The 26,956-nt window shown below is 44.9% G+C and overlaps 1 protein-coding gene across 1 annotated transcript in view; it reads left to right on the top strand.

Moving 5' to 3' along the window:
• Nucleotides 1-5,337: 5,337 nt before the first annotated feature.
• The window catches only part of LOC130277104 (calcium-activated chloride channel regulator 1-like), an 89,852-nt gene continuing 68,233 nt past the window's right edge, over nucleotides 5,338-26,956 (top strand). The window contains exons 1-4 of the mRNA XM_056527418.1: nucleotides 5,338-5,490; nucleotides 9,706-9,846; nucleotides 12,695-12,845; nucleotides 18,197-18,305. Of these exons, the coding sequence (XP_056383393.1) occupies nucleotides 5,338-5,490; nucleotides 9,706-9,846; nucleotides 12,695-12,845; nucleotides 18,197-18,305 (554 nt within the window). The remainder of the gene's footprint in view (nucleotides 5,491-9,705; nucleotides 9,847-12,694; nucleotides 12,846-18,196; nucleotides 18,306-26,956) is intronic.

The following is a 26,956-nucleotide window of genomic DNA, read 5'->3' as shown; positions in this document are numbered from 1 at the left end:
ATCTATCTATCTGTCTATTTCATATCCATCTATCTATCTATCTCATATCTATCTCTATCTATCCATCTATCTCTCATATCTATCTATCTCATATCTATCTATCTATCTATCTATCTCATATCTATCTATCTATCTATCTATTTATCTATAGCAGAAAACAGCAGCACACAGATGACTTGGTGAAGAATATGTGGCTATATTGAACAAACAATGGCGACGTTTCGGCTGGCTCGACAATGGCTGCGAGAGGCAGCCGAAACGTCGCCATTGTTTGGTGAATAAAGCCACATATTCTTCACCAAGTCATCTGTGTGCTGCTTTTTTCTGCTATTGATATCGTTTGGGACTCCTTCGACCAAGTCCACCTGCAGAAAGCACCTACCTGAACTTTTTAAGTGCTGCCTGAATCTCTCTTGAAACTATCTATCTCATATCTATCTATCTATCTATCTATCTATCTAGAAACAGTGTGTGACATTTACAATGTAGTTATGCGCAGTCATTCCTTTAGGTAACATTATGTTCTAAATCTGAACTTTATGGACAGAATTCTGTCACTTTATTACTATGACTGCAGAAAACAAATCGTTTCTATGGATCCAGAGATAAAACAAAAGATATTGCCCCAGTGACCTCAGCTGTTTTGTCATTCCCCATTTGAGTAATTTCTATTTATATTCACATAGCGAAGAATTTATCATATATGGTCTACTTTTGCAGGGTTGAGATAAAATTCATCATTTTATCACTTGATAAACTTGTCACATGGGCAGATCATGCTGCCAGGTTAGATGCTCTTGTAGGGCTGGTAAGACTTAGTCAGAGTTAGGGTGCAGAGGAGCTCACATGCGACAAATTTACGACTTTTTCAAAAAAGTTGCACTATGGTTCTAAAATGCTCTAACTGAAAAGCCACAGAAAAGTCGCACAGGAACTGGCTGCGACTATTTATGTGACAAATTAAAGGGGTACTCCGTCACTAGACATCTTATCCCCTATCCAAAGGCTGCGGCACCAGAGACATCCGATGCTTGGAGCGACACGCCCCCTGCGGCACCCCAGACATCCGGTGCATTGAGCAACACGTCCGTCACGCCCCCTCCCATAGACTATCTAGGAGGGGGCGGGGCGTGATGTCACACAGGGGCTGAGTCGTGACATCACAATACTTCAGCCCCGTGGTCGTAACGCATCACACTCGGAGCCTCCAGCGCTGCGGAGAGCTCACAAAGGTGGGTGCGGAATGCCAGATTGCAGGTGGTCCCCAGAGGCAGGACTCCTGCGATAAGATGTCTTAGGGCTGGAGTACCCCTTTAAGGACTCAGCCCTTTTTTTATTAATAACTCAGGGATGCTGTATCCTCTTATTCTGATTCCGAGATAGTTTTTTTGTGACATATTCAACTTTAACATAGTGGTAAATTTTCTTCGTTACTTGCCTCCTTTCTTGGTGAAAAATCCCCAAATTTCATGAACATTTTTAACATTTTGCATTTTTCTAACTTTGAAACTTTCTGCTTGTAAGGAAAAGGGATATTCCAAATAAATAATATATATTGATTCACATATACAATACGTCTACTTCATGTTGACATCATAAAGTTGACATGTTTTTACTTTTTGAAGACAGTTCAAAGTATTGCAGCAATTTAAAAAATTTTCATGAAAAATTCTAAACCTGAATTTTTTAAGGGACCAGTGAAGTTTGAAGTGGATTTGAGGAGCCTTTCTGTGAGAAATACATCATAAATTACCCCATTATAGAAACTGCACCCCTCAAAGCATTCAAAATGACATTCACAAAGTTTGTTAACCCTTCAGGAATGGCAGCAAAGTGAAGGAGAAAATTCAAAATCTTCTTTTTTTACACTCACATGTTTTTGTAGAGCCATATTTTGAATTTTTACAAGGGGTAAAAGGAGAGAAATCCCCCCAAAATTTGTAACCCAATTTCTATTGTGTAAGGAAATACCTCATATGTGGATGTAAAGTGCTCTACGTGCTCAGTAAAGGGCTCAGAAGGGAAGGAGCGACAATGGGATATTGGAGAGTGAATTTTGCTGAAATGGTTTTTGGGGGGCATGTCACATTTAGGAAGCCCCTATGGTGTCAGAACAGCAAAAAAAAAAAAAAAAAAAAAAAAACACATGGCACACTTTTTTGGAAACTTAACCCCTCAAGGAACATAACAAGGGGTACAGTGAGCCTTTACACCCCACAGGTGTTTGCCAAATTTTTGTTAAAGTCAAATGTGTAAATACATTTTTTTTTCACTAAAATGCTGGTTTTTCTAAGATTTAAATTTTTTACAAGGGGTAATAGGAGAAAATGCCCCCCAAAATTTGTAACACCTTTTCTTCTGATTATGTAAATACCACCTTATGTGGATATAAAGTGCTCTGCGGGTGCACTACAATGCTCAGAAGAGAACGAGCACCATTGAGCTTTTGGAGAGAGAATTTGTTTGGAATGGAAGTCGGGGGCCATTTGCTTTTACAAAGCCCCCATGGTGCCAGAACAACCCCCCCCCCCACATGTGACCCCATTTTGGAAACTACACCCCTCACAGAATTTAATAAGGGGTGCAGTGAGTATTTACACCCCACAGGTGTCTGACAGATCTTTGGAACAGTGGGCTGTGCAAATGAAAAATTTTATTTTTCATTTTTACGGACGACTGTTCAAAAAATCTGTCAGACACCTGTGGGGTATAAATGCTCACTGTACCCCTTTTGACATTATGTGAGGGGTGTAGTTTCCAAAATGGGGTCACATGTGGGGGGGTTCTGGCACCATGGGGCACTATGGGAGCTTTGTAAACACACATGGCCTTCAATTCCGGACAAATTTTCTCTCCAAAATCCCAATGGCGCTCCTTCTCTTCTGAGCATTGTAGTGCGCCGCAGAGCACTTTACATCCACATATGAGGTATGTTCTTACTCAGAAAAAATGGGGTTACAAATTTTGGGGCAAAATGCTACATCTGGAGGGCTACAGATTAGAGACCACTGTAAACTGGGGGATTGCAGGATCGCCACTGCTGCGCACCCCCAAAATGGATCGCCTCCCACCACCGATTTCCGCCCGCCTTCGGTAAGGGACCTCCGCCACTGCTCCCAGCACAGTTTCCTCGCTCTGTCCGGACTTCCGTGGGTGAGCAGAGCGGGGGAACTGAACTTTAACCCCCCTGCCCCCGATCTGCTATTGGTCAGTCGCTTCTGACTGACCAATAGCAGGGATAGGAGGGGTGGCACCTCACTCCTATCCCTTCAGGGGGATCGGGGGTGTCTTAGATAGCACCGATTCCCCTTATTTTCCGGATCACCGGAGACCCGGAATCGCCGCAGATCGCTGGTCTCAGGACCCCCCGAAGGCATTGGCACAGGATGCCTGCTGAATGATTTTAGCAGGCATCCCGGTTAGGTACCGGAATTCCCACTAGCATACAGGTACACCCTGGGTCCTTAAGGATCGGGCATGCAGGGCGTATGCATATGCTCTGCGTCCCCAAGAGGTTAAGGGAATTCTCCAACATAAGGTGACTTTACTAATTACCTGTCAGCCAGTATTGAACATGCCTACCAAGGATCTGTGCTTGTGTTGATGGTAAATGGCCTTGTCCTGTGTAGTCCATAATGCCGTTGGCTTGTTTTTGTGAACTGGCTATTTTCTACAATCCCTACTTCAATCCCCAGGACCCCTTGTTTCTAGGTGTTAGATGACTAATCTCGCTCCCACACATCAACCACCCCACCTATTGCAGCACAGCTAGATGGCTCCCTTCCATGCATGCTGTACTTGAAACTACAATTCCCTGCAGCCCTGTGGAGAATGATCTCCCTCCCACCCAGTGTTCACTCCACCCATTGAAGCACAGACAGGCCCCCACTGAACACCTGAATAGTGATGCAATGTCAAGACTTTCAAGGCAGCACTGCAACCTGGGAAAAACCTGAGACAACACTCATTTTGTATGCTGTTAAAAATGAACATCCAGGACAAAGATCACATAGGAGTTGTGAGACCAGCCATCAAACACAGGTACAGACACTATATTACAAACTAAACTAACTTTACAGCCCCTGTAGCATAGTCATATAAAAAATAAATAAATCAAATTCAGTGCAGGAACATTGTGGACTGAACAGACACTGGTTAGGAAGGGTTGGTAGGAAAAGGGTCTTGAGATCAAGGCCTGGGTTAAAAGTTCAGTGAAGAGAACGCAGGACCTGTGTGAAGTTGTTTAGTGTAAGGATGATGTGAACGTGGTGTTTCAGAGAGTTCGGGTGCTTTTAGCCCCATAAGTGATGGGCAACCAAGAAGCTTTCCTGGGCTAGTGTTGGGCGCAAATATTTGCAATTAGAATTTTTATCGCGAATATCACAAATTCATGAATATTGCGAATATATTCGCTCTATATATTCGAAATTACGAATATTATTATTTTTTTCGTTTTTTCCCCTGAACACATCACAGTGATCATCACCCCTCCCTGCTTCCAGCTTGTGGTCTAAAGAATGCTCCAATACTAGTTACTGTGTCAGACTGTGGAGCACGAATATTTTGCATATTCCTTCTTTTGTGGGCCAATGAGAATCATGCAAAAACAGTTGTCAGAGGTTATCAACATCCCTAGCAACCAATAGTAAAGTTGCCCACCCTCCTCACTGTTTTCCTGGAATATGCGAATACGCGAATATGCAACGAATACGCAAATACACAACGAATAGAACGAATATGCAAAATTCGCGAATATAGGACAAATTTTCAGGTCATATATTCGAGAAATATAGTAAATTTGAATATGGCCAATGATGCTCATCACAATCCTTGGCCACCCAATGTGACCATAACCACCATGCTTATTATTCCGTGTCATCTGTAACAATATTGACTGCTGTGCCACCAACAATTGCATTTTGTTGAACTCTTCTGGTAGCAATCCGTTCTTTAAAAGTGAATCCTTCAACCATATAACTCATATAACTTCTACCCACACAGGGTGCGATTCAGATTCTAAGTATATTATAAAATGTAAGGATCCTTATAATAGATGTATACTGTAGGTTCACCGAAAGTTCACAAGTGGATTCTATGGGGAATACTACATTTATGGTGTTTATTCTTGAATCTAATTCAAGAACTAAACAAGGACATGTGGTGTGATATTCCTATGAATTTGTTGGTGTAGATTGCCCAATAATGTAGATTGACCTTACACATCAGCGCTATAAAAAGATATGGCAGCCTTAGTGTTCTGTGCACCAATAGTGAGCTGCGGGCAGACCTCATTATTCATATATAAGGCGAGCAGAGAGGAGCGCCTCCACTACGACAATGAGGAATACACTCAGCGTTATCATATTCCTTCACATAGTCTCAATAACCCAGACGTCATTCATCCGGCTGAATAATGGCAGCTATGAAGAGATTGTCATTGCCATCAACCCCGGAGAACAGGAAGATGGCGCGCTTATTGAAAAAATTAAGGTAGGACTGTTATTATGTAGTAAATATGTAGTCATGTGAAGTCTCATTAAATATATGGGGACCAAGTTTACCAATATATTCACACATACCCTAGGTCAGTGTTTCCCAACCTTTTTTGTCTCAAGTCTCCCTCGGAAAAAAAATATGGGGGGCACCCCTACCTAATAATTTTCCCAGGCAAAAAAAAAAAATCAATAAATAATAATAAGCAATGCACAATACCTATAAAGCTTCTATGATCCATGTCATTCACTCTCCCTTTTCTTCTCCATCTGGCCTGTGCTTCCATGACGATTATTTCCAGACACAACGCTTCACCTCAGAAACTGCAACACAAACATATTAGGCTTCACACTTTTCCCACATCCTCCTCCTTTTTTCCCCGCATACAGGTTCCCAAACAGCAAATATTTTGTCATTTGGGATAGTAAAGTGGTTAGGTAAGTGAGTTGATGGGGCAAGGGTGTTGGTGGGGGGGGGGATAGTTCACTTCCTGTATGTAGGACCCTCCTGAAGGTAGCTTGGCCCCTAAAGGAGGACCCTCCTATAGGTATCTTGAACCCTGTAGGTAGGATCCTCCCGTGGGGGATTTACTACCTATATGTAGGACCCTTCTGTAGGTAGCTTGGCTCCTAAAAGTAGGACCCTAACTGTTGGTAGGATTCTCCCTGTATGTAGGACCCTCCTGTAGGTAGCTTTTCCCCAGTATATAGGACCCTGCTTTAAGTAGCTTGCCCCTTGTAGGTAGTGCCCTCCTGTAGGTAGCTTGCCCTGTGTATGTAGGATCCTCATGTAGGTAGGTAGGACCTCCTCTTAGAAAGTTTGTTTCAAGTAGTTAACGTAGTACCCATTTGTAAGAGGTTTGTCATAGGTAGGTAGTAAGTAAGCTTATTTTTTTTCTACTGCCCCAGGAACATTTTTAAGGGATCCTAAGTAAAACAATCTATTCCTTACCCTAATCCGTTCAGCAGTTCTCGACATATGGCACAATCTTACAATATCCAAATAAACTCTGAAATGCACCGGAGGTGGGTCAGAAGACTATCTGCATTCCTGACCGCAATTGAGTGAAGAGAACGCAGGACCTGTGTGAAGTTGTTTAATGTAAGGATGATGTGAACGTTGTGTTTCAGTTGCTCTTAGCCCCATATGTGACAACAACCAAAAAGGTTTCCTTGGCTACTCAATGTGAACTATAAGCACCATGCCCATAATTCCTCGCGATCTGTAACCATGATGACTGTTGTGCCACCAACAATTGCATTTTGTTAAACTCTTACGTCATAAATCTGTTCTTTAAATGTGAATCCTTTAACCACTCAAACACCATATAACTCCTAAACCTTCTAACCCTCTGCCTATTTTTAAGTACTGTATTTTTCGCCGTATAAGACGCACTTTTTCTTCCCCAAAACGGGGGGGGGGGGGGGGGAAAGTTGGTGCGCCTTATACGGCGAATACACATCTATAGGGTCGGTCCCTGCGGTCATCAACGGCTGGGACCCGCGGCTAATACAGGACATAACCGATCGCGGTTATGCCCTGTATTAACCCTTCAGACGCGGCTGACCGCCGCATCTGAAGCGAAAGTGACACTAACCCGGCTGCTCAGTCGGGCTGTTCGGAACCTCCCCGGTGAAATCGCCTCGTTACGAACAGCTTACAGGACACCGGGAGGGAACTTACCTGCCTCCTCGATGTCTGCTCCGTGCCGGGATCCCCTGCATGGCCGGCACTCTCGTTCGACATCATCACGTCGTTGCGCATGCCATCCCATCATTCAATAGGAGAGGCATGCGTAGCGACGTGATGACGACGACGGAGAGCGTGGATCCTGGGGAAGAAGACGTCCGGAGCGTCGATGACACCACGGGGACGCGGCGACAGCGATGGAGCGACATCCAGGGCAGCGGGGACGGGTCCGGAGTGGCAGGGACATGTGAGTATTACCTCCTATCCTGTGGTTTTCAACCTGCGGACCTCCAGATGTTGCAAAACTACAACTCCCAGCATGCCCGGACAGCCAACGGCTGTCCGGGCATGCTGGGAGTTGTAGTTTTGCAACATCTGGAGGTCCGCAGGTTGAAGATCACTTTTAGGTTCAGAATCTTTTTTTTCTAAATTTTGAACCTTTAAAATATGGTGCGTCTTATATGCCGGTGCGTCCTATAGGGCGAAAAATACGGTATATTATGAAGGATCCTTATAATAGATGTATACTGTAGTTTCATCTAAAGTTCACGAGTGGATTCCAAGGGGAATACGACATTTATGGTGTTTATTCTCGAACCTAATTGAAAAACTAAACAAGGACATGTGGTGTGACATTCCTATGACTTTATTGGTGTAGATTGACCTATAATGTAGATTGACCTATAATGTAGGTTGACCTTGCACAGTGCAATAAACATACTGAGCCACCTGCAGAAATTGTCTTAAAGGGGTACTCCGGTGGAAAACATTTTTTTTTTTTTAAAGCAACTGTTGCCAGAACGTTAAACAGATTTGTAAATTACTTCTAATAAAAATCTTAACCCTTCCAGTACTTATCAGCTGCTGTATGTTCTACAGGAAGTTCTTTTCTTTTTACATTTTTTTTTTTCAGTCTGACCACAGTGCTCTCTGCTGACACCTCTGTCCATGTCAGGAACTGTCCAGAGAGGGAGAAGATCCCCATAGCAAACCTCTCCTGCTCTGGACAGTTCCTAACATAGACAGAGGTGTCAGCAGAGAGCACTGTGATCAGACAGAAAAGAAGTTCGAAAAGAAAAGAACTTCCTGAGAAGCATACAGCAGCTGATAAGTACTGGAAGGGTTACGTTTTTTTTTTAATAGAAGTAATTTACAATTCTGTTTAACTTTTTGGCACTGGTTGTTTAAAAAAAAAATGTTTTCCACTGGAGTACCCCTTTAAACATACCCTAATGCCATTGCCTATAGTACTTCCCTCTAAAAGAATCAAAGAACATCGTAGATAGTTCACAATAGATATGGTGTCTCTAGTGAAAGCGTGAATATCTGTGTTCACTTATGCTGTAAAATACATTTATAATCCTGTAGTGCAGACAGTAATAGCAGGGATAGTTATCCAAACAGTGGCAGCAGAGATAGTTGTGATCGTCTCCTTAAAGGGGTACTCTGGTGCCAGAAAGTTAAACAGATTTGTAAATTACTTCTATAAAAAAAAAAAAAAAAAAATCTTAATCCTTACAGTACTTATTAGCTGCTGAATACTACAGAGGAAATTATTATCTTTTTGAAATCATGACCACAGTGCTCTCTGCTGACATCTCTGTCCATTTTAAGAACTGTCCGGAGTAGGAGAAAATCCCCATAGAAAACATAGTCTTTTTTCTACGGAAATAATAAAATTGGTGTCTTTTGGACACACACTCCTTTTATAACAATGTCTCCGTTGTGCTTTCTTGGTTTTTTGACCAATTAAAGGGGTACTCCGCCCCTATACATCTTATACCCTATCCAAAGGATAGGGGATAAGATGTCAGATTGAGGGGATCCCGCTGCAGGGATCTCGGCTGCAGCACCCACCTCAACGGCTCCCGGCAATGCTGGAGGCTTCGGATCCCGCGCACGCGAGCGAAAGAGCGTGACATCACTATTCCGCCCCCGTGTGACGTCAAGCCCCACCCCTCACTGCAAGTCTATGGGAGGGGGCGTGACGGTGTCACGCCCCCTCCCAAAGACTTGCATTGAGGGGCTGGGCGTGACGTCACACGGCGGTGGAGTGGTGACAGAAGCGTCACGCCCCCTCCCATAGACTTGCATTGAGGGGCGGGGCGTGACGTCACACAGGGGTGGAGTGGTGACGGAGGCGTCACGCCCCCTCCCATAGACTTGCATTGAGGGGCGGGACGTGACGTCATACGGGGCGGAGTCATGACATCACGATCTTTCACTCGCGTGGTCAGGATCCGAAGCCTCCAGCGTTGCCGGGAGCCGTTGAGGTGGGTGCTGCAGCCGAGATCCCCAGCAGTGATCTGACATCTTATCCCCTATTCTTTGGATAGGGGATAAGATGTCTAGGGGCAGAGTACCCCTTTAATGCAATGTATGGTTGAGTACATATATATATATATATATATATATATATATATATATGTATATATATGAAATGAAGAGGTTGGGTATTTATCCTCGTCTGGTTGTTCCATTCACATCCACAGCTCATAGAGTTCTCTCTTTGTTTTTTGTTAGGAAATGGTGAACGATGCGTCGTTGTATCTATTCCAAGTGACACAGAACCGGGTGTCCATAGGAAATGTGAAGATCCTGATCCCGTTAACTTGGATGTCAACAAACAAGTATACGGCCCGTACGAGAGAAACCTACCAGAAGGTGAGAAGGAAAAATGTAATATTACTACAGGCTACATGTGTGAATACACACGTTTAGGGCAGATTATTAGCACAACATAAGGGTATGTTCACACAGTGCTTTTTTTTTATTTGAAAAATATACAGATTTCTGCAGCAGATTTGCAGTGTGTATTGTGGATGAGGCTTTGGATTCAGATCCGTCAACTTCATTCGGGTCAATCCACATCCAGGATACCTGAGGGTGAATATGTACAGACAACAAAAAATCTGTTCTCCCTAATGGACAGAGGTTCCCTTTTAAAACTTAACATTTAATAGGTGATTAGGTAAAATAATATAGTGACAAATAGATAAATTAATGACTAAATAATATCCTCTCAGTTACCTATACAAATGTTATTGGATACAAATCATATATATATATATATATAGCATTCGTGGTAGCCAATCAAAGCACAAGACGTATGCGGACCACTATATGGTCATATCTGTTTTTGAACTGGTGAACTATATTTGTCCCCTGATGAAGTGCGAGCGACTGCTTTGACTAGGCCCCCTCGCATGGAAACACGTTGGGACAGGAACAGTGTGTTTCATTGGGATGCTTATGAGTCGAGCAATAAATTATTTTCCGTCAGGTACGGCGTGCGTCTTGTGCTCTGATTGGCTACCACGAATGCTATATACATGATTTGTATCTAATAACATTTGTATGGGTAACTGAGAGGATATTATTTAGTCATTAAGTTATATATTTGTCACTAGATTATGTTACCTAACCACCTATTAAATGTTAAGATTTAAAAGGGCACCTCTGTCCATTAGGGGCAACAGATCTTTTTGTTTTTGTTTTCTTGCCAAGAGGTTTTTTATATTTGGCTGGTGTATGGCCACATTGAGATGTACACAGTCTGTGGTAGTGGAATATGCACAGACATGTCCCCTTTTTATCGTAAAAAATCCGACAATGGGAAATGGATTTCACACTTTTTTTCCCACACGGTTGCAGCTTTACTACATCATAGTAAACCAATGTATAAATATACAGGATAAGGTATTTGCCTTGGTGACCTGCATTTCTGGTTTTCTAACACCTTGCCTGTGATCTCTCGCTGTCACCTGATTACTGTCTTTTCCTTCACAAATATCAGACAATCCCTCTCAGATTCCCCTCATCACAGTAGAAAAGTGCTGGAGGGACATACTTCTTGCAGTGTTCCCCTCCTCTGGCCTTCAGTAATATACAGTGGTCCCTCAACAAACGATGGTAATCCGTTCCAAATGGACCATCGTTCGTTGAAACCATCGTATGTTGAGGGATCCGTGCAATGTAAAGTATAGGACAGTGGTCTACAACCTGCAGACCTCCAGTGTGTTGCAAAACTACAACACCCAGCATGCCCGGACAGCCAACGGCTGTCCGGGCATGCTGGGAGTTGTAGTTTTGCAACATCTGGAGGTCTGCAGGTTGAAGACCACTGGTATTGGAGGTTATACTCACCTGTCCCCGCCGCTCCGGACAGTCACCGCTTGTCACCGCTGCCCTGGATGTCGCCTTCCATCGCTGTCGCCACATCCCCGAGGTGTCCCCGATGCTCCGGCAAGACCTCTGCTTCCCCGGCATCCTCGCTCTCCGTCGCCTCCATCACGTCGCTACGCATGCCGCTCCTATTAGATGACGGGACGGCGTGCGCAGCGATGTGATGACGACGATGGAGAGCAACGACGATGCAGGGGATCCTGAATAGGACGCGCCGGAGCCGTGAGGACAGGTAAGTGATCATCAGCGAACCACACGGGGCACCCTAAACGGCTATCCGGTGGCAGCTGAAGCAGTCTGCGCTGCCGGATAGCCGTTTATGCGATGGCCCCGACATACAAAAGCATCGTATGTTGATGCTGCCTTCAACATGCGATGGCCTCTGAGAGTGATCGTATGCTGAAATGATCGTATGTCGGGGCCATCGTAGGTCGGGGGGGTCACTGTATGAGCACTGGACCCATAGACAACTGATTCACTTTGCCATCAGTTGTAACCAGTTTACTGATCTGTGAAAGCCTCACGGCCTTTGACAGGTGTCCCCGCTCCTGTAGATACCTTCTGGAGCATCCTATGCTGTCATTGTAGGGTGTCATGCAAGCTATGTAAAGAAGCAGAACTATGAGGCACACAACCCAAAAGTAGACTTTGAGAGCCTTTTTGTAGGGCAGCGTGTGAACACTTTTATGCGTTCTTGGGGAAAGACCTAATCAGACCTCACCTGGAATCATTTACATATCTGCTTTTTTTTTTATATATATATTTTGTTATATAGGGTACGTTCACACTGCGGAATTCCCACGGAACATCGCGAGATGCGTTCACCTTGACAAATTTTATCGGCGGACAAATCTGCTGCTGAAATTGTTCAGCGCAAATAAGGGACATGTTCATTCTTTGCGCGGAGGTCCGCAAGCTCTGCATAGCCGTCAATGGTGACGGTGCAGGGCTGCGCGGTCCTACCGCCAATGAATTTTGCTGGCGGCTGCCAGACTGAGTCTCCTCTCGCTATACTCTTAGGTGTGAACGCACCCTAAGAGTATATATATGTCTCACTGTTTCCACTTTTTGACAAACCAATATGGCGGTTGTTATAGCACCCAAGGGACTTGTTGTTCATACAACCCTAAACCAGTAATCCGCCTAGTTATGGACTGATAATAGTGGAGGATACATCACCAGATATGTATATGATCCAAAGTCTACAAGAAAAGGGCGAAATTTCCTGGTTGTCCCAGGATTTTCCATATGTAAATGTGTCACATGAATTGTCTAAAAACACTTGATAAGGACACCTCCAAACCCCCCACATATCATGCTCCAACAGGCGGATGTTATTATTTCTAATCCTGCTGTGAATTCTGGTGATGGCCCATATACCGTCCAGTACAGAGGCTGCGGGGAGCCGGGAGAGAACATTCATCTAACACCAAATTATTTGCTGAACACAAGTCTTTCCTCCATGTACGGACCTCCAGGTAATGTCACAATACATCCATTTTGTTCTTTTTTTTTTTTGTTTTGTTTTATTTATTTTTTTGATATGTGATTAAAGGGGTATTCCTGCCAAAGAATAGGGCATAAAATGTCTATGGCCGGAATACTCCTTTAATGTTGTATTTTTTTAAACAAGTATTTTCATGGCCATTAAGTATAGTGAATGAAAGAATTTAGTAAATATCTACTTTAAAAAAATGTTTGCTAAAAATATGTCCAGAATCCACTTATAGAACTGAAATCTATAGGAAAAAGGTATTTTTATGCTAAGTACACAACTATTTCTATGCAGGCTATTGTATTTAGGTATGCCAGAATACAAATTTACAAATATATATATACATATATATATACTAGCTGAGTACCCTGCGTTGCCCGGTTTTTCCTTCCTAATCCTTGTTGTGGAGAAAAATCAACAGAGGAGGAAGCTTTTGACTTCATATCCCGTCCTCATATATTGTTGTCATATCCAAAACCCCATATCTCGTCCTCATATCCCGATCTTCTATCCCGACTTCCTATCCCGTCCTTCTATTCCATCCTCCTATCCCGTCCTCCTATCCCGTCCTCCTATCCCGACTTCCTATCCCGTCCTCCTATCTCGACCTCCTATCTCGACCTCCTATCCCGTCCTCCTATCTCGACCTCCAATCTTGACTAGTGTTGAGCGGCATAGGCCATATTCGAATTCGCGAATATTCGCGAATATATGGACGAATAATATTCTCGTTTTATTTTCGCATATGCGAACATTGGCATATGCGAAAATGAACATATGCAAAAATTAGCATATACTAAAATTAGCATAAACGGAAATGCGCATATGTGAAAATTAGCATATGCAAATTTTTGCATATGCGAAAATTCGCACACCAGTCTCATACAGTAGTATTAGAGCCTTCTTTACACCACACAAGCTGGAAGCAGAGAGGGGTGATCACTGTGATGTGTACTGTGGAAAAAAAACAAAAAAAAAACGAATATTCGTAATTACGAATATATAGCGCTATATTCGAGAATATTCGCAAATTCGCGAATATGCGATATACGTGAATAAAATTCGGATTACGAATATTCGCGAGCAACACTAATCTTGACCTCCGATCGGGACCCTCTATCCCACCCTCATATCCCGATCTCCTATCCCGATCTCCTATCCCATCCTTCTATCCCGTCCTCCTATCCCGTCCTCCTATCCTGTGCTCCTATCCCGTCCTCCTATCCCGACCTCCTATCTTGACCTCCTATTCCGTCCTCCTATCCAGTCCTCCTATCCCGACCTCCTATCCAGACCTCCTATTCCGACCTCCTATCCTGACCTCCTATCCCGTACTCCTATCCCGTCCTCCTATCTCGAGCTCCTATCCCGACCTCCTATCCTGACCTCCTATCCCGACCTCCTATCCCGACCTCCTATCCTGTCCTCCTTTCCCGTCCTCCTATCTCAACCTTCTATCACGACCTCCTATCTCAACCTGCTATCTCAACCTCCTATCCCGTCCTCCTATCCCGACCTCCTATCTCGACCTCCTATCCCATCCTCCTATCTCGACCTCCTATTTCGACCTCCTATCCCGACCTCCTATCCAGACCTCCTATCCAGACCTCCTATCTTGTCCTCCTATCCCATCCTCCTATCCCGACCTCCTTTCCCGACCTCCTATCCAGACATCATATCTCGTCCTCATATCCAGTCCTCCTATCCCAACCTCCCATCCCGTCCTCATATCCCGACCTCCTATCCTGACCTCCTATCCCCGTCCCCCTGTCCCGACCTGCTAACCCGTCCTCATATCCCGTCCTCATATCTAGACCTCCTATCCCGACCTCCTATCCCGACCCGTAATATGTGTACCAGGTATTGAAATATCTCCAGCCGTACAGAAGTTATGTGGGAACATACATTTCCCATTGATTTGCATGAGACTTTAAACAAAAACCCCGACCCTCACGAATGGGGGTAGTTAAGGGTTAAATTTACTATCCTATATTTTAAGTAGACATATAAGTAACATGTGACTAAGTATTATCGAAATATCTCCAGCCGTTTGGAAGTTATGCAGTAACATATATTTCCCATTGATTTGTATGGGACTTTAAATAAAAACCCCGCCCCTGGCAAATGGGGGTGAGTAAGGGTTAAATCACCTATCCTATGTTTGTTGGTGACATATAAGTAACATGTGACCAAGTTTCATGTTAATATCTTTAGCCGTTTGAAAGTTTTTGTGGAACAAACATACACATACACGTTGAGTTATATATATATATATATATATATATATATAATATATATATATATTTAGTGACCACTGACTCCCCGACCTACGATGGCCCCGACATACGATCATTTCAGCATACAATCACTCTCAGAGGCCATCGCATGTTGAAGGCAGCATCAACATACGATGCTTTTATATGTCGGGGCCATCGCATAAACAGCTATCCGGCAGCGCAGACTGCTTCAGCTGCCACCGGATAGCCGTTTACGGTGCCCCGTGTGGTCCGCTGACAATCACTTACCTGTCCTCGGGGCTCCGACGCGTCCTCTTCGGGATCCCTTGCATTGTCGGCGCTCTCCATCGTCGTCATCACGTCGCTGCGCACGCCGTCCCGTCATCCAATAGGAACAGCATGCGTAACGACATGATGGAGGCGACGGAGAGCGAGGATGCCGGGGAAGCAGAGGCCTTGCCGGAGCCTCGGGGACACCTCGGGGACGCGGCGACAGCGATGGACGGCGACATCCCGGGCAGCGGTGACGATCTGGAGCGGCGGGGACACGTGAGTACAACCTCCAATACCAGTGGTCTTCAACTTGCGGACCTCCAGATGTTGCAAAAGTACAACTCCCAGCATGCCCAGACAGCCGTTGGCTGTCCGGGCATGCTGGGTGTTGTAGTTTTGCAACATCTGGCGGTCCGCAGGTTGTAGACCACTGTCCTATACTTTACATTGCACGGATCCATCAACATACGATGGTTTCAACAAACGATGGTCCATTTGGAATGGATTACCATTGTATGTTGAGGGACCACTGTATATATATATATATATATATATATATATATATACACACACTATACAGATATATATATATATATATATATATATATATATATATATATATGAAAGAACATAATAGAAAGATGCTTGTTATGATTGTCTTCCCAAAATTATTAAAACATTAATAAATGCTAACATAGCTGTAATGCAAAAAATTTACTGTACATGAAGAAAATGCTCACAGGATAGGGGATAAAGATGATTACGGTGTCTAAAGGGTTAAAGGGGTACTCCGGTGGAAAACATAATTTTTTTTTTTAATCAACTGGTGCCAGAAAGTTAAACAGATTTGTAAATTACTTTGATTTACTATTTACTATTTAAAAATCTAAATCCTTCCACTACATACCATCTGCTGTTTGCTTCACAGCAAGTTCTTTTCTTTTTGAATTTCCTTTCTGCCTGACCACAGCGCTCTCTGCTGACACCTCTGTCCATTTTAGGAACTGTCCGGAGCAAGGTAAGTTTGCTATTGGAATTTTCTTCCTGCTCTGGACAGTTCCAAAAAAGGGTCAGCAGAGAGCACTGTGGTCCGACAGAAAAGAAATTCAAAAATAAAAGAACTTCCTGTGGACCATACAGCAGATGATAAGTACTGAAAGGGTTAAGATTTTTAAATAGAAGTAATTTACAAATATTTTTAACTTTCTGGCACCAGTTGATTTAAAAAAAAAGTTTTTTCAGTGGAGTTCCACTTTAATGTCTGCCATTACCCTGATTGCTAATTTCCAGCATAAGTCGGGAACAACGGGCTATGAAGTGCGATCGGCTTCTGAGTGAGCTTCATAGACCGGGGGAAGGTGCAGGGCTTACATTTACATCTTGTGTCCTCTAGGGGTTAAACTATTTGTGATTATATATAACTTTTATTAAATGTTTATATAAACAATTATTAAGTAGCCTCACATTATTTACCCAGCATGCCCCGGTGACTCTGTAGCCATGACACCAGGTTGACGTTTCTCACGGGCTGTGTGTGTCACTGATAGGGTTAATAGAGCCGAGCCCCGAGAACTTTGTGGGATTCTGTGCTCGCTGAACTTTCAAACATTGCCAGGTTCGACTTACTCGAACCTGGCAATGTAGGGGCGGAGCTGTGCTCGCAACTAGACAGCTGTGGTACAGCTCATGTTTTAATCCCTTGCTGGGCTGAGCAGGGAAATAATTGGGGATTAGCTCTAGCTGATTTTGGGGCTAATACTAAGGCCCAGCTTAGTAATGGATTCCATCTGTACATGGCTTCCACTATTAAGCCAGTAAAGGCAATAAAATTTAAAAAAAATCAACCGTAAAGGAAGTCTCTGCAGCACGTCAGCGATCCAACACAACTTTATTGACCGCAAAGGGCAACACACAGGCAACAAATGTTTCATTCTTACAGCTTTTTCACAGCCTCAAAAATAAAAAAAATAAAAAAAATAAAAACATGACACATTTTAAAACATTTTATCACAAAAAACACACCACCACAAGCCCTTGTTAATCTTTTTATTTCAATGAAAATAAAATATCTGAAACGAGAAAAGAGAAACACAAAAAATGTACATTTAGGGCGCTCTCCCTGGAGAGAACGCCCATTGAGCAGTGTGTTCCCAAACAGGTAGCCTCCAGCTGTTGTTAAATTTATTTCCAGACAGCCAAAGTTAAATAACAACGAGCCTCCTGTTTAGGAACAGCTGGAGGCTCACTGTTGTTAAACTAATATTCCCATAATTCCCAGGCATCCTTTGTCAACATGTCAAAAGTTGTTCTGATTGCACCAGGTCTCACTCCCTAGACTTTCTGCGATCTTTAATTAAAGGCTGGAGAAGCGGGCGGCATTGTGCTCTGCTCCCCGGTCAGCAGAGAGATGTAATTTCTCTATATAGTAGTCTACCGGCCAGGGGGTTGAGCACAATGCCGCCTGCTTCCCCGACCTGTAATTAAGGATGGCAGCGGGTCTCAGATGTGAGACTCGGGATGATCCCAGTAATATGTTTTAAATTGTGCTGCACAGTAGTGCAACTTAACCCTTTAAATGCCGGTTCACGACAAACTTCTCGATAGTTCGGTGAGCCAAACTTTTGAAATGCGCGCTCATCTCTAGTCACTAGTAACCACATGGTGCCGATTGTCTCAAAGTGTGCTATGCAGATGCCACAAGCTCAGAACACAAATGCTTGTCTTTCAGTACATGATTTCTCAGGACAGAATGTGTCTTTTTCCATATTGCAGTGAAAAAAACCTAGGCTCTGGGTTCCATGTTTTTCTGTGTCTATTTCCATAGGAAGAACGTTTGTTCATGAGTGGGCGCACCTTCGCTGGGGAGTCTTTGATGAATATAACACTAAGATTCCCTACTACATTTCTGGGGAACTTAAAGTGGAAGCTACCAGGTAACTAGGGTGATGTTCACACTAGTGTTGAGCGGCATAGGCCATATTCGAATTCGCGAATATTCGCGAATATATGGACTAATATTCGTCATATATTCGCGGATATTCGCATTCTCATTATAGTCCCGTTTTATTTTCGCATATGCGAAAATCCGCGTATGCGAAAGTTACATATATGAATAATAGCATATACAAAATTAGCGCGCGTAAAAATGCGCATATGCGAAAATTAGCATATGCAAATGTTCGCATATGCGAATTTCTGCACGCCAGTCTCACACAGTAGTATTAGAGCCTTCTTTACACCACACAAGCTGGAAGCAGAGAGGGATGATCACTGTGATGTGTACTGTGAAGAAAAAAAAAAAAAAAAAAACGAATATTCGTAATTACGAATATATAGCGCTATATCCGCGAAATTCGCGAATTCGCGAATATGCGATATTCGCGAATAATATTCGAATTGCGAATATTCGTGAGCAACACTAGTTCACACAACGATTGTTTGTCCATCAGAAAAGTCTGTTGCTGATTTGCAGTTTTGTGTTCTGCGGGTCTAGATGTGGATTAACCTTATTCAGTGACGCTGGGCCTTGTGTATCTCCCCAATATGAAGAAATGCCCTGAGGTTTCTCCAGTTACAGCAGGAGCCCCTGACTATTATACTGAGCCTCCACAATCCCTGCACAGGAGATCCACGTTGCCTTATTGTAGCTCGGCCGTGAAAACGCAGTGGGCTAGAATAAGTCCCATAAAGAGAAACTGACAAGCTGTTCACCCAATATACTGGGTAATAGTGCAGGTGAACAGTATTCAATTGTGGGGTCACATACTTTAATTTGTATTTGTAGAGTTCTGTCTGGTTAACCCTCTCTTGCTATTGCACTGTTGTGTGTAATGGAGGCGGGGAGCCAGCTCACCAAGCTCCCCTGCCTTCTTCATATTCCCCGTCCAGCCCGCCCCAGTAATGGATATATATTCAAATGTATACCAGGGGTGAGCATCCTGACATGATGACTACAATCTGCTCCTGATTCACCTGTCTTGGACTCCAGTAATTAAAAATATGTCCCCATATCTATCCTTAAAGCATACCTGTGATATTACAGAAAAAATATTGCTTATGGGTAGGGTCACACATAACAGATCCGCAGCGTATTTTACCCTGCAGATCTGCTAGTGACCCGACCCATAGTGTGCCTCCAGCTGTTGACATCCAAATAGTAAAATACACTGCAGATCGGTTTCGTTTGACCCTACCCTATATATGTTGTTCACTGGATCATGCAGATGCTCTATGTGTTTTTTTTTATGTGTCTAACATCTGTATTTGGCTCACAAATCCCTCTGTTCTGCTGCTCACTCATTGTGACATCCACTGCTCAAGAAGGGGCGTGTCCGAGGCAAGCACTAAGTATGCTGTGTTGTGCTGAGTCTCTTCATCTAATCACTGCAGGCTGTTCTGTAACCCCCTCCTCTCTGCAATTTGATAGGACAGGAGTGAGCAGAGAGGAGTGCTAGTCCCGCCCTCACTTTCTGGAATTTGTCCATGCCTGTGCTTCAGCTGGGACAAAGATAATGCTGCAGCCGGACAGGATTATGTTCTGGATGGTAAAGGGACCCCCAGTGATTTTATTTATTTGTTTTTTTTAATAAACCATGATTGCTGTAAAAAGAATATTAAAAAAAATCAATGAAGTATATTAGAAAAGTTAATGTTTTGCCAAAATGCACAACATATAAAAAGTTTTTTGAATCTGACAGCGCCCATTTAAAAATATCCCAATATGCAGTCCCAAAAATCCTCTTGGCCCCACTTTGTTAACCAACATTTCTAGAGACTCTGGAAAATATTTCTCTATATATTTTGGAACAATAACCAGAGACAGAACTTTTCTATATGCCGAGCTGAGAATAAGACGATTGGGTCCCTGCCCAAGGAATGTCAATGTCAGGGCCGGCTTTGCCTATAGGCAAAATAGGCAGCCGCCTAGAGTGCCCTCTTGATGGGGGGGGGGGGGGGCACTGCCCTGCCTTCTGCAATAAAGTTAGCCAGCATCCAAAGCACCCGCCCATCAAGCAAAACCAGGGGCGGACATATCACTTGTTCAGCCGGTTCGGCTGCACAGGGGCCCAGCGTGTCAGGGGGCCCACCTAGTAGCCCAGGTCACAGCCTGGGCCTCACAGTCTGGGCCCCTGCAGGGCCCCCTGCCAGTACTTCATACTAAATGCTGCAGCACCAGGTCCCGGACCTGCCGCTGACAGCAGTAATTTACCTCGGCCGGGCGAGAGGACAGGCCAGGGGCTGATGGGAACAGACGTGCCCCGCGCAGGCACGCACGTCTGTTCCAAGCCCCTGACGTCACATGTCATGGCCTCTGACCCCGGCAGAAGCGACAGGAGCAGCAAACCCTCCCGCCTCACACGGCCGCATCGCTGAGCAGATAAGGTGAGGAGAGCGACGGTCGGGTGCAGGGCGGGGAGGGGTGGGGAGGGGATTGTAATGATGAAGAAGAGGACAGGAGGGGTGTTGAAGAGGTTGGTGGTGTAATGATAAGAAAGATTGGGGGTCTGGGAGAGCGTAGTGTTGATAAGGAGGACCAGAGGGGGGGTCAGGGGGGTAATGATTAGGGGGTTTAATGTTGATGAGAAGGATCGGGGGGGGGGGGGTGTCAGCTGTGTAATACTGATGAGGTGCTTAAGGTATATGGGATGATGAGGAGACTGAGGATGGAGTGCATGGGGGGATGAGGAGACTGAAGATGGAGTGCATGGGGTGATGAGGAGACTGAGGATGGAGTGCATAGGGTGATGAGGAGACTGAAGATGGAGTGCATGGGGTGATGAGGAGACTGAGGATGGAGTGCATGGGGTGATGAGGAGACTGAGGATGGAGTGCATGGGGTGATGAGGAGACTGAGGATGGAGTGCATGGGGTGTATGGGGTGATGAGGAGACTGAGGATGGAGTGCATGGGGTGTATGGGATGATGAGGAGACTGAGGATGGAGTGCATGGGGTGTATGGGGTGATGAGGAGACTGAGGATGGAGTGCATGGGGTGTATGGGGTGATGAGGAGACTGAGGATGGAGTGCATGGGGTGTATGGGGTGATGAGGAGACTGAGGATGGAGTGCATGGGGTGTATGGGGTGATGAGGAGACTGAGGATGGAGTGCATGGGGTGATGAGGAGACTGAGGATGGAGTGCATGGGGTGTATGGGGTGATGAGGAGACTGAGGATGGAGTGCATGGGGTGATGAGGAGACTGAGGATGGAGTGTATGGGCTTTATGGGGTGATGAGGAGACTGAGGATGGAGTGCATGGGGTGTATGGGGTGATGAGGAGACTGAGGATGGAGTGCATGGGGTGTATGGGGTGATGAGGAGACTGAGGATGGAGTGCATGGGGTGATGAGGAGACTGAGGATGGGGTGCGTGGGGTGAATGGGGTGATGAGGAGACTGAGGATGGGGTGATGAGGAGACTGAGGATGGAGTGCGTGGGGTGTATGGGGTGATGAGGAGACTGAAGATGGGGTGTGTGGGGTGTATGGGGTGATGAGGAGACTGAGGATGGGGTGTATGGGGTGATGAGGAGACCGAGGATGGGTTGTGTGGGGGTATGGGGTGATGAGACTGAGGATGGGGTGCGTGGGGTGTATGGGGTGATGAGGAGACTGAGGATGGAGTGTATGGGGTGATTCAGTGGTGTATCGGAGGTTGGCAGTATTATATTGATAGAGTACAGTGGTTGGCAGTATTATATTCAGGGGTACAGTGGTTGGCAGTATTATATTCAGGGGTACAGTGGTTGGCAGTATTATATTCAGGGGTACAGTATTTGGCAGTATTATATTCAGGGGTACAGTGGTTGGCAGTATTTAGGGAGTACAGTGGTTGGCAGTATTATATTCAGGGGTACAGTGGTTGGCAGTATTCAGGGGGTACAGTGGTTGGCAGTATTATATTCAGGGGTGCAGTGGTTGGCAGTATTATATTCAGGGGTACAGTGGTTGGCAGTATTATATTCAGGGGTACAGTGGTTGGCAGTATTATATTCAGGGGGTACAGTGGTTGGCAGTATTATATTCAGGGGGTACAGTATTTGGCAAGGTTATAATGATTATTGTCATCATACAGAGGATGAGGATCTACTGACAAATTAAGGAACCAATGATGTCCAGGTGTCAGACTCTGCAGAGAAGATGGAAGAAATCCTGGTGTCTGGACCAGAGGAAGAAGAAAAGTAAAGACAACAGAGAAGACGTCACTCAGGTCAGTGATATCATTGTGTATTTTCCTAACTGTCCCATCAGAGCTTTAGTCACTGATATCATTGTGTATTCTCCTGACTGTCCCATCAGCTGTAGTCACTTAAGACATGATGGGAGTTGCAGCTTTCCAACATCTCGGGAGCCACTTGAACCAAGGTGATTGGTGGGGGTCCCATGAGTCAGACCCCCACCATAAAAATGGGCTGTTTATTTAAAAATGCCTGGGCCTATTTTTGGTCCCAGTCTGGCCCTGCCTGTAAGTCACTTCTATCCCTAAGGATAAGAAGCCAAGGAACCAGGGGGTGCCAAGGGGTGTCGTGCTAAGTCCAGGGGTGCGAATGTAAAGGGGAGCACTGCCCTCTGCCTCCCAGCTAGATACGGGTCAGGCTGACCTGGGGGAGTACTCACTGGGCCGCACACTGAGAGGGACAGGGGCCACCCGGAGCCCACCTCAGGAGCCGTTCCATCCACCTGTGGTGGACAAGGCAAGTGGCGACACTACACGCGCGGGGTAAGTGGAGGCCCTCCGGTGGGGTCTAGGTACATGAGGGGGCACAGTGCTGGGGGGGGGCCCAGGCACATTCTTTGCACAGGGGCCCTCTGCTGTCTGTGTCCGCCCCTGAGCAAAACCCTGCCATGCTACCCCCACCTGTACTATAATAATCCACATTTTTCAACCTGCTGGAGGAGTGCAGCGCCACCTCCAAGGGAGAAGGGGCGATCACTAAGGTCAGGTCCGTCCAACATCCTGATATCGCTCGAGCCTCCATATATAGAGATGGCAGTGGAAAAGGGAAAAGTGTTCCCCCCGAATGAAGGCGCTGGTCCCTCTGGTTAAGATGTATATACTTTATTGCAACATGTTTCGATCCCTAACTGGGATCTTCATCAGGCATACAGTACTTCAAACAACAGAAGATTATATAGGTAACATAATGCACACTTCCGGGTAACAGGTGTGTTGTCGTGTGCAAAACGGCAGGTAAACAAACGGGTTGAAAGTGCCATGTGCAGACAAATACATATAAGTATTGAAAAATCAATAATAAGATAAAACATTCATTAAAAAATGAATAAATAGAATGCCTGATGTATTTAATACTCAAAAATCAAACACCTAAAAGCACTGAAGATCGGCAGTCAATCCTCCTGCATCTCCACAGTTTAAGGTGCTATTTAATTTGTGGCCAGTAGATGGCAGCGGCGGCCCAATTACAATAGTAAAAAGATGAATAAATAGAACCCCTGATGTATTTAAAACTCAAAAGAACAAACAGATAAATCGGCAGTATCAGCAGTCAGACATCCTACATTTTCATAATTTGAGGTGCTATTTAATTTGTGGCCAGTAGATGGCAGCGGCGGCTCAATTACAATGGTAAAACAACACTTTCACAGAGGACCGCTGAATCAGCCATAAACAAAACCTACCAGCGTGAACAGTACTGCCATCTACTGGCCACAAATTAAATAGCACCTCAAATTCAGAAAATGCAGGATGACTGACTGCCGACTGCCTCAGTGCTTTTATTTGTTTGTTCTTTTGAGTTTTAAATACATCAGGTATTCTATTTATTCATCTTTTAATGAGTTTTTTTTATCTTATTATTGATTTTTCAAGACATATTTATTTGTTTGCACATGGCACTTTCAACCCGTTTGCACACGGTAACATACCTGTAGGCCCTGAGTATTTCTGGTCCCTGCGCTCGCCAGGCCGGGAGCGGACCGGGATACCTGCTGAAATAATTCAGCAGGCATCCTGTGACAACGCCTGGGGGGTCCTGAGACCCCCCCATGTCGGCGATCGCCGTAAATCGCCGATCAATTCAGATGGGCAATTTGCAGCAATTTTGGGTCAATGTTCGAGATGGCACCTATTATCCTTTAGCAGCAAGAGTAAGGTGGCACTGGTTCCACCTCACAATCGTCCTGATTCGTTACCAGGACTCCTACTGTGAGGGTGTCCTCATCTGAGGCTGGGGCCCCCGATCCCCGGCATCTGTGGCGGGATCGGGGCCGCAGGAGTGGAGTCGGTGGCCGCAGGAGTGGATCCTCAGAACACAGCAGCAGGAGGTAAAGATGGCCACAACAACACCCAGCATGCCCAAAAGAGTTGTTGTTATGCAACAGCAGAAGGCACAACTACAACTCCGAGCATGCCCTTTGGTAGTTTGTGCATAATGGGGCCCCATTTTTGTGCCTCCAGCTATTGTATGACTACAACCTCCAGCATGCACGGACAGCCAACAAACTCCCAGTGTTTTGCAACCAGTTTGCATCCAGCTTTTGCCAACTACAACTCCCAGCATGCACTGATAGACCGTACATGCTGGGAGTTGTAGTTTTGCAACAGCTGGAGGCACACTGGTTGTGAAACACTGAGTTAAGTAACAAACTCCCAGTGTTTGGCAAACAGTGGGCCTCCAGCTGTTGCATAACTACAATCCCCAGCATGTACAGGCAGCCAAAGGACATGCTGGGAGTTTTAGTAGTGTGCCTCCAGCTGTTGCAAAACTACAAGTCCCAGCATGCCCTTCGGCTGTCACTGCATGCTGAGAGTGGTAGCTTTTGCAACAGCTGAAGGCACACTGGTTGCAAAACACTGAGTTTGTTACCTAAATAAGTGTTTTGCAACCAGTGTGCCTCCAGCTGTTGAAAACTACAACTCCCAACATGCACTGATAGACCTTACATTCTGGGAGTTGTAGTTTTGCAACAGCTCGAGGAACACTGGTTGCAAAACACTTACTTAGGTAACAAACTCAGTGTTTTGCAACCAGTGTGCCTCCAGCTGTTGCATAGCTACAACCCTCAGCATGCATGGACAGCCAAAGGGCATGCTGGGAGTTGTAGTTTAGCAACAGCTGGAGGTTTGTTCCCCCCCCCCAGTGTACATTCACACGGGCAGGGGTTACAGTGAGTTTCTTGCTGCAAGTTTGAAATGCTGTGAACCCCCCCCCCCCCCCCCCCCTTCGCCTGTTTGAATGTACCCTAAAAAGACTACATTACACTACACAAAATAAAAAGTAAAATGGAGCCTCCAGCTGTTGTAAAACAACAAATCCCAGTATTGACAGACAGCCACTGGGACTTTTGCAGGCACCCTGTTTGGGAAACACTGTCATAAGTTAAATTTGGTATCGGAGGCAAGTGTAATGCTTGCATCTGGGTCAATCCCTATGTAAATCCTTAATTTAGGCCTCAAATGCGCATGGCGCTCTCTCACTTCTGTATTTCAGTTTAGGGCCACATATGGGGTATTTGCCTAACAAATTTTGGGGACCTTTTTCTTTTTTCAACTCTTGTGAAAAGGTAAAGTTGGGGGTCTACTAGGGATCGACCGATTATCGGTTTGGCTGATATGCCGATAATGCACCGCCCCCCGCCCATAGCCGCCGCACAGGGGTGGCTGATTTTACAGCAGTTCTGACATAAAATAAAAAAATTAATACCCACGTGTGACCCCATTTTGGAAACTACACCCTCCACGGAACGTAACAAGGGGTATAGTGAGCCTTAACACCCCACAGGTGTTTGACAAATTTTTGTTAAATTTGGATGGGAAAATAAAAATATTTTTTTTTTAACTAAAATGTGGTGTTACCCTAAATTTTTCATTTTCACAAGGGAAAATAGGAAAAAAGCCCCACAAAATTTGTAACCCCATTTCTTCTGAGTAAGAACATACCCCATATGTGGATGTAAAGTGCTCTGCGGGTGCACTACAATGCTCAGAGGAGAAGGAGCGCCATTGGGATTTTGAAGAGAAAATTTGTCCGGAATTGAAGGCCTCTTGTGTTTACAAAGCCTCCATGGTACCAGAAAAATGGACCCCCCCCACATGTGACCCCATTTTGGAAACTGCACCCCTCACGTAATGTAATAAGGGGTGCAGTGAGCATTTATGCCCTACAGGTGTCTGACTGATTGATTTTTGGAACAATGGTCCGCGAAAATGAAAAATTGTAATTTTCATTTGCACAGCCCACTGTTCCAAAGACCTGTCAAATGTCAGTGAGGTGTAAATACTCACTGCACCCCTTATTAAATTCTGTGAGGAGTGTATTTTAGAAAATGGGGTCACATGTGGGGGGTCCACTCTTCTGGCACCACGAGGGGCTTTGTAAATGCACATGGCCCCTGACAAGGCTTCCAACCAAATTCTCTCTACAAAAGCTCCAGGAAACTGTTCATCTAGGAATGCTCGGACCTGACACCCATAATGTGGTGGTCACCATCTTGCTGGAAAAACTCAGGGAACGTGCAGCTTCAGTGCATAAAGAGGGAAACACATCATCTTATAGCAAGTTCACATATCCAGTGGCCTTGAGGTTTCCATTGATGAAGAATGGCCCCATTATCTTTGTACCCCA

Source organism: Hyla sarda, chromosome 6 (assembly GCF_029499605.1).
Source record: "Hyla sarda isolate aHylSar1 chromosome 6, aHylSar1.hap1, whole genome shotgun sequence".
In the NCBI taxonomy this organism is placed as follows: Eukaryota; Metazoa; Chordata; class Amphibia; order Anura; family Hylidae; genus Hyla; species Hyla sarda.
This window is presented reverse-complemented; position numbering and strand designations above follow the sequence as displayed.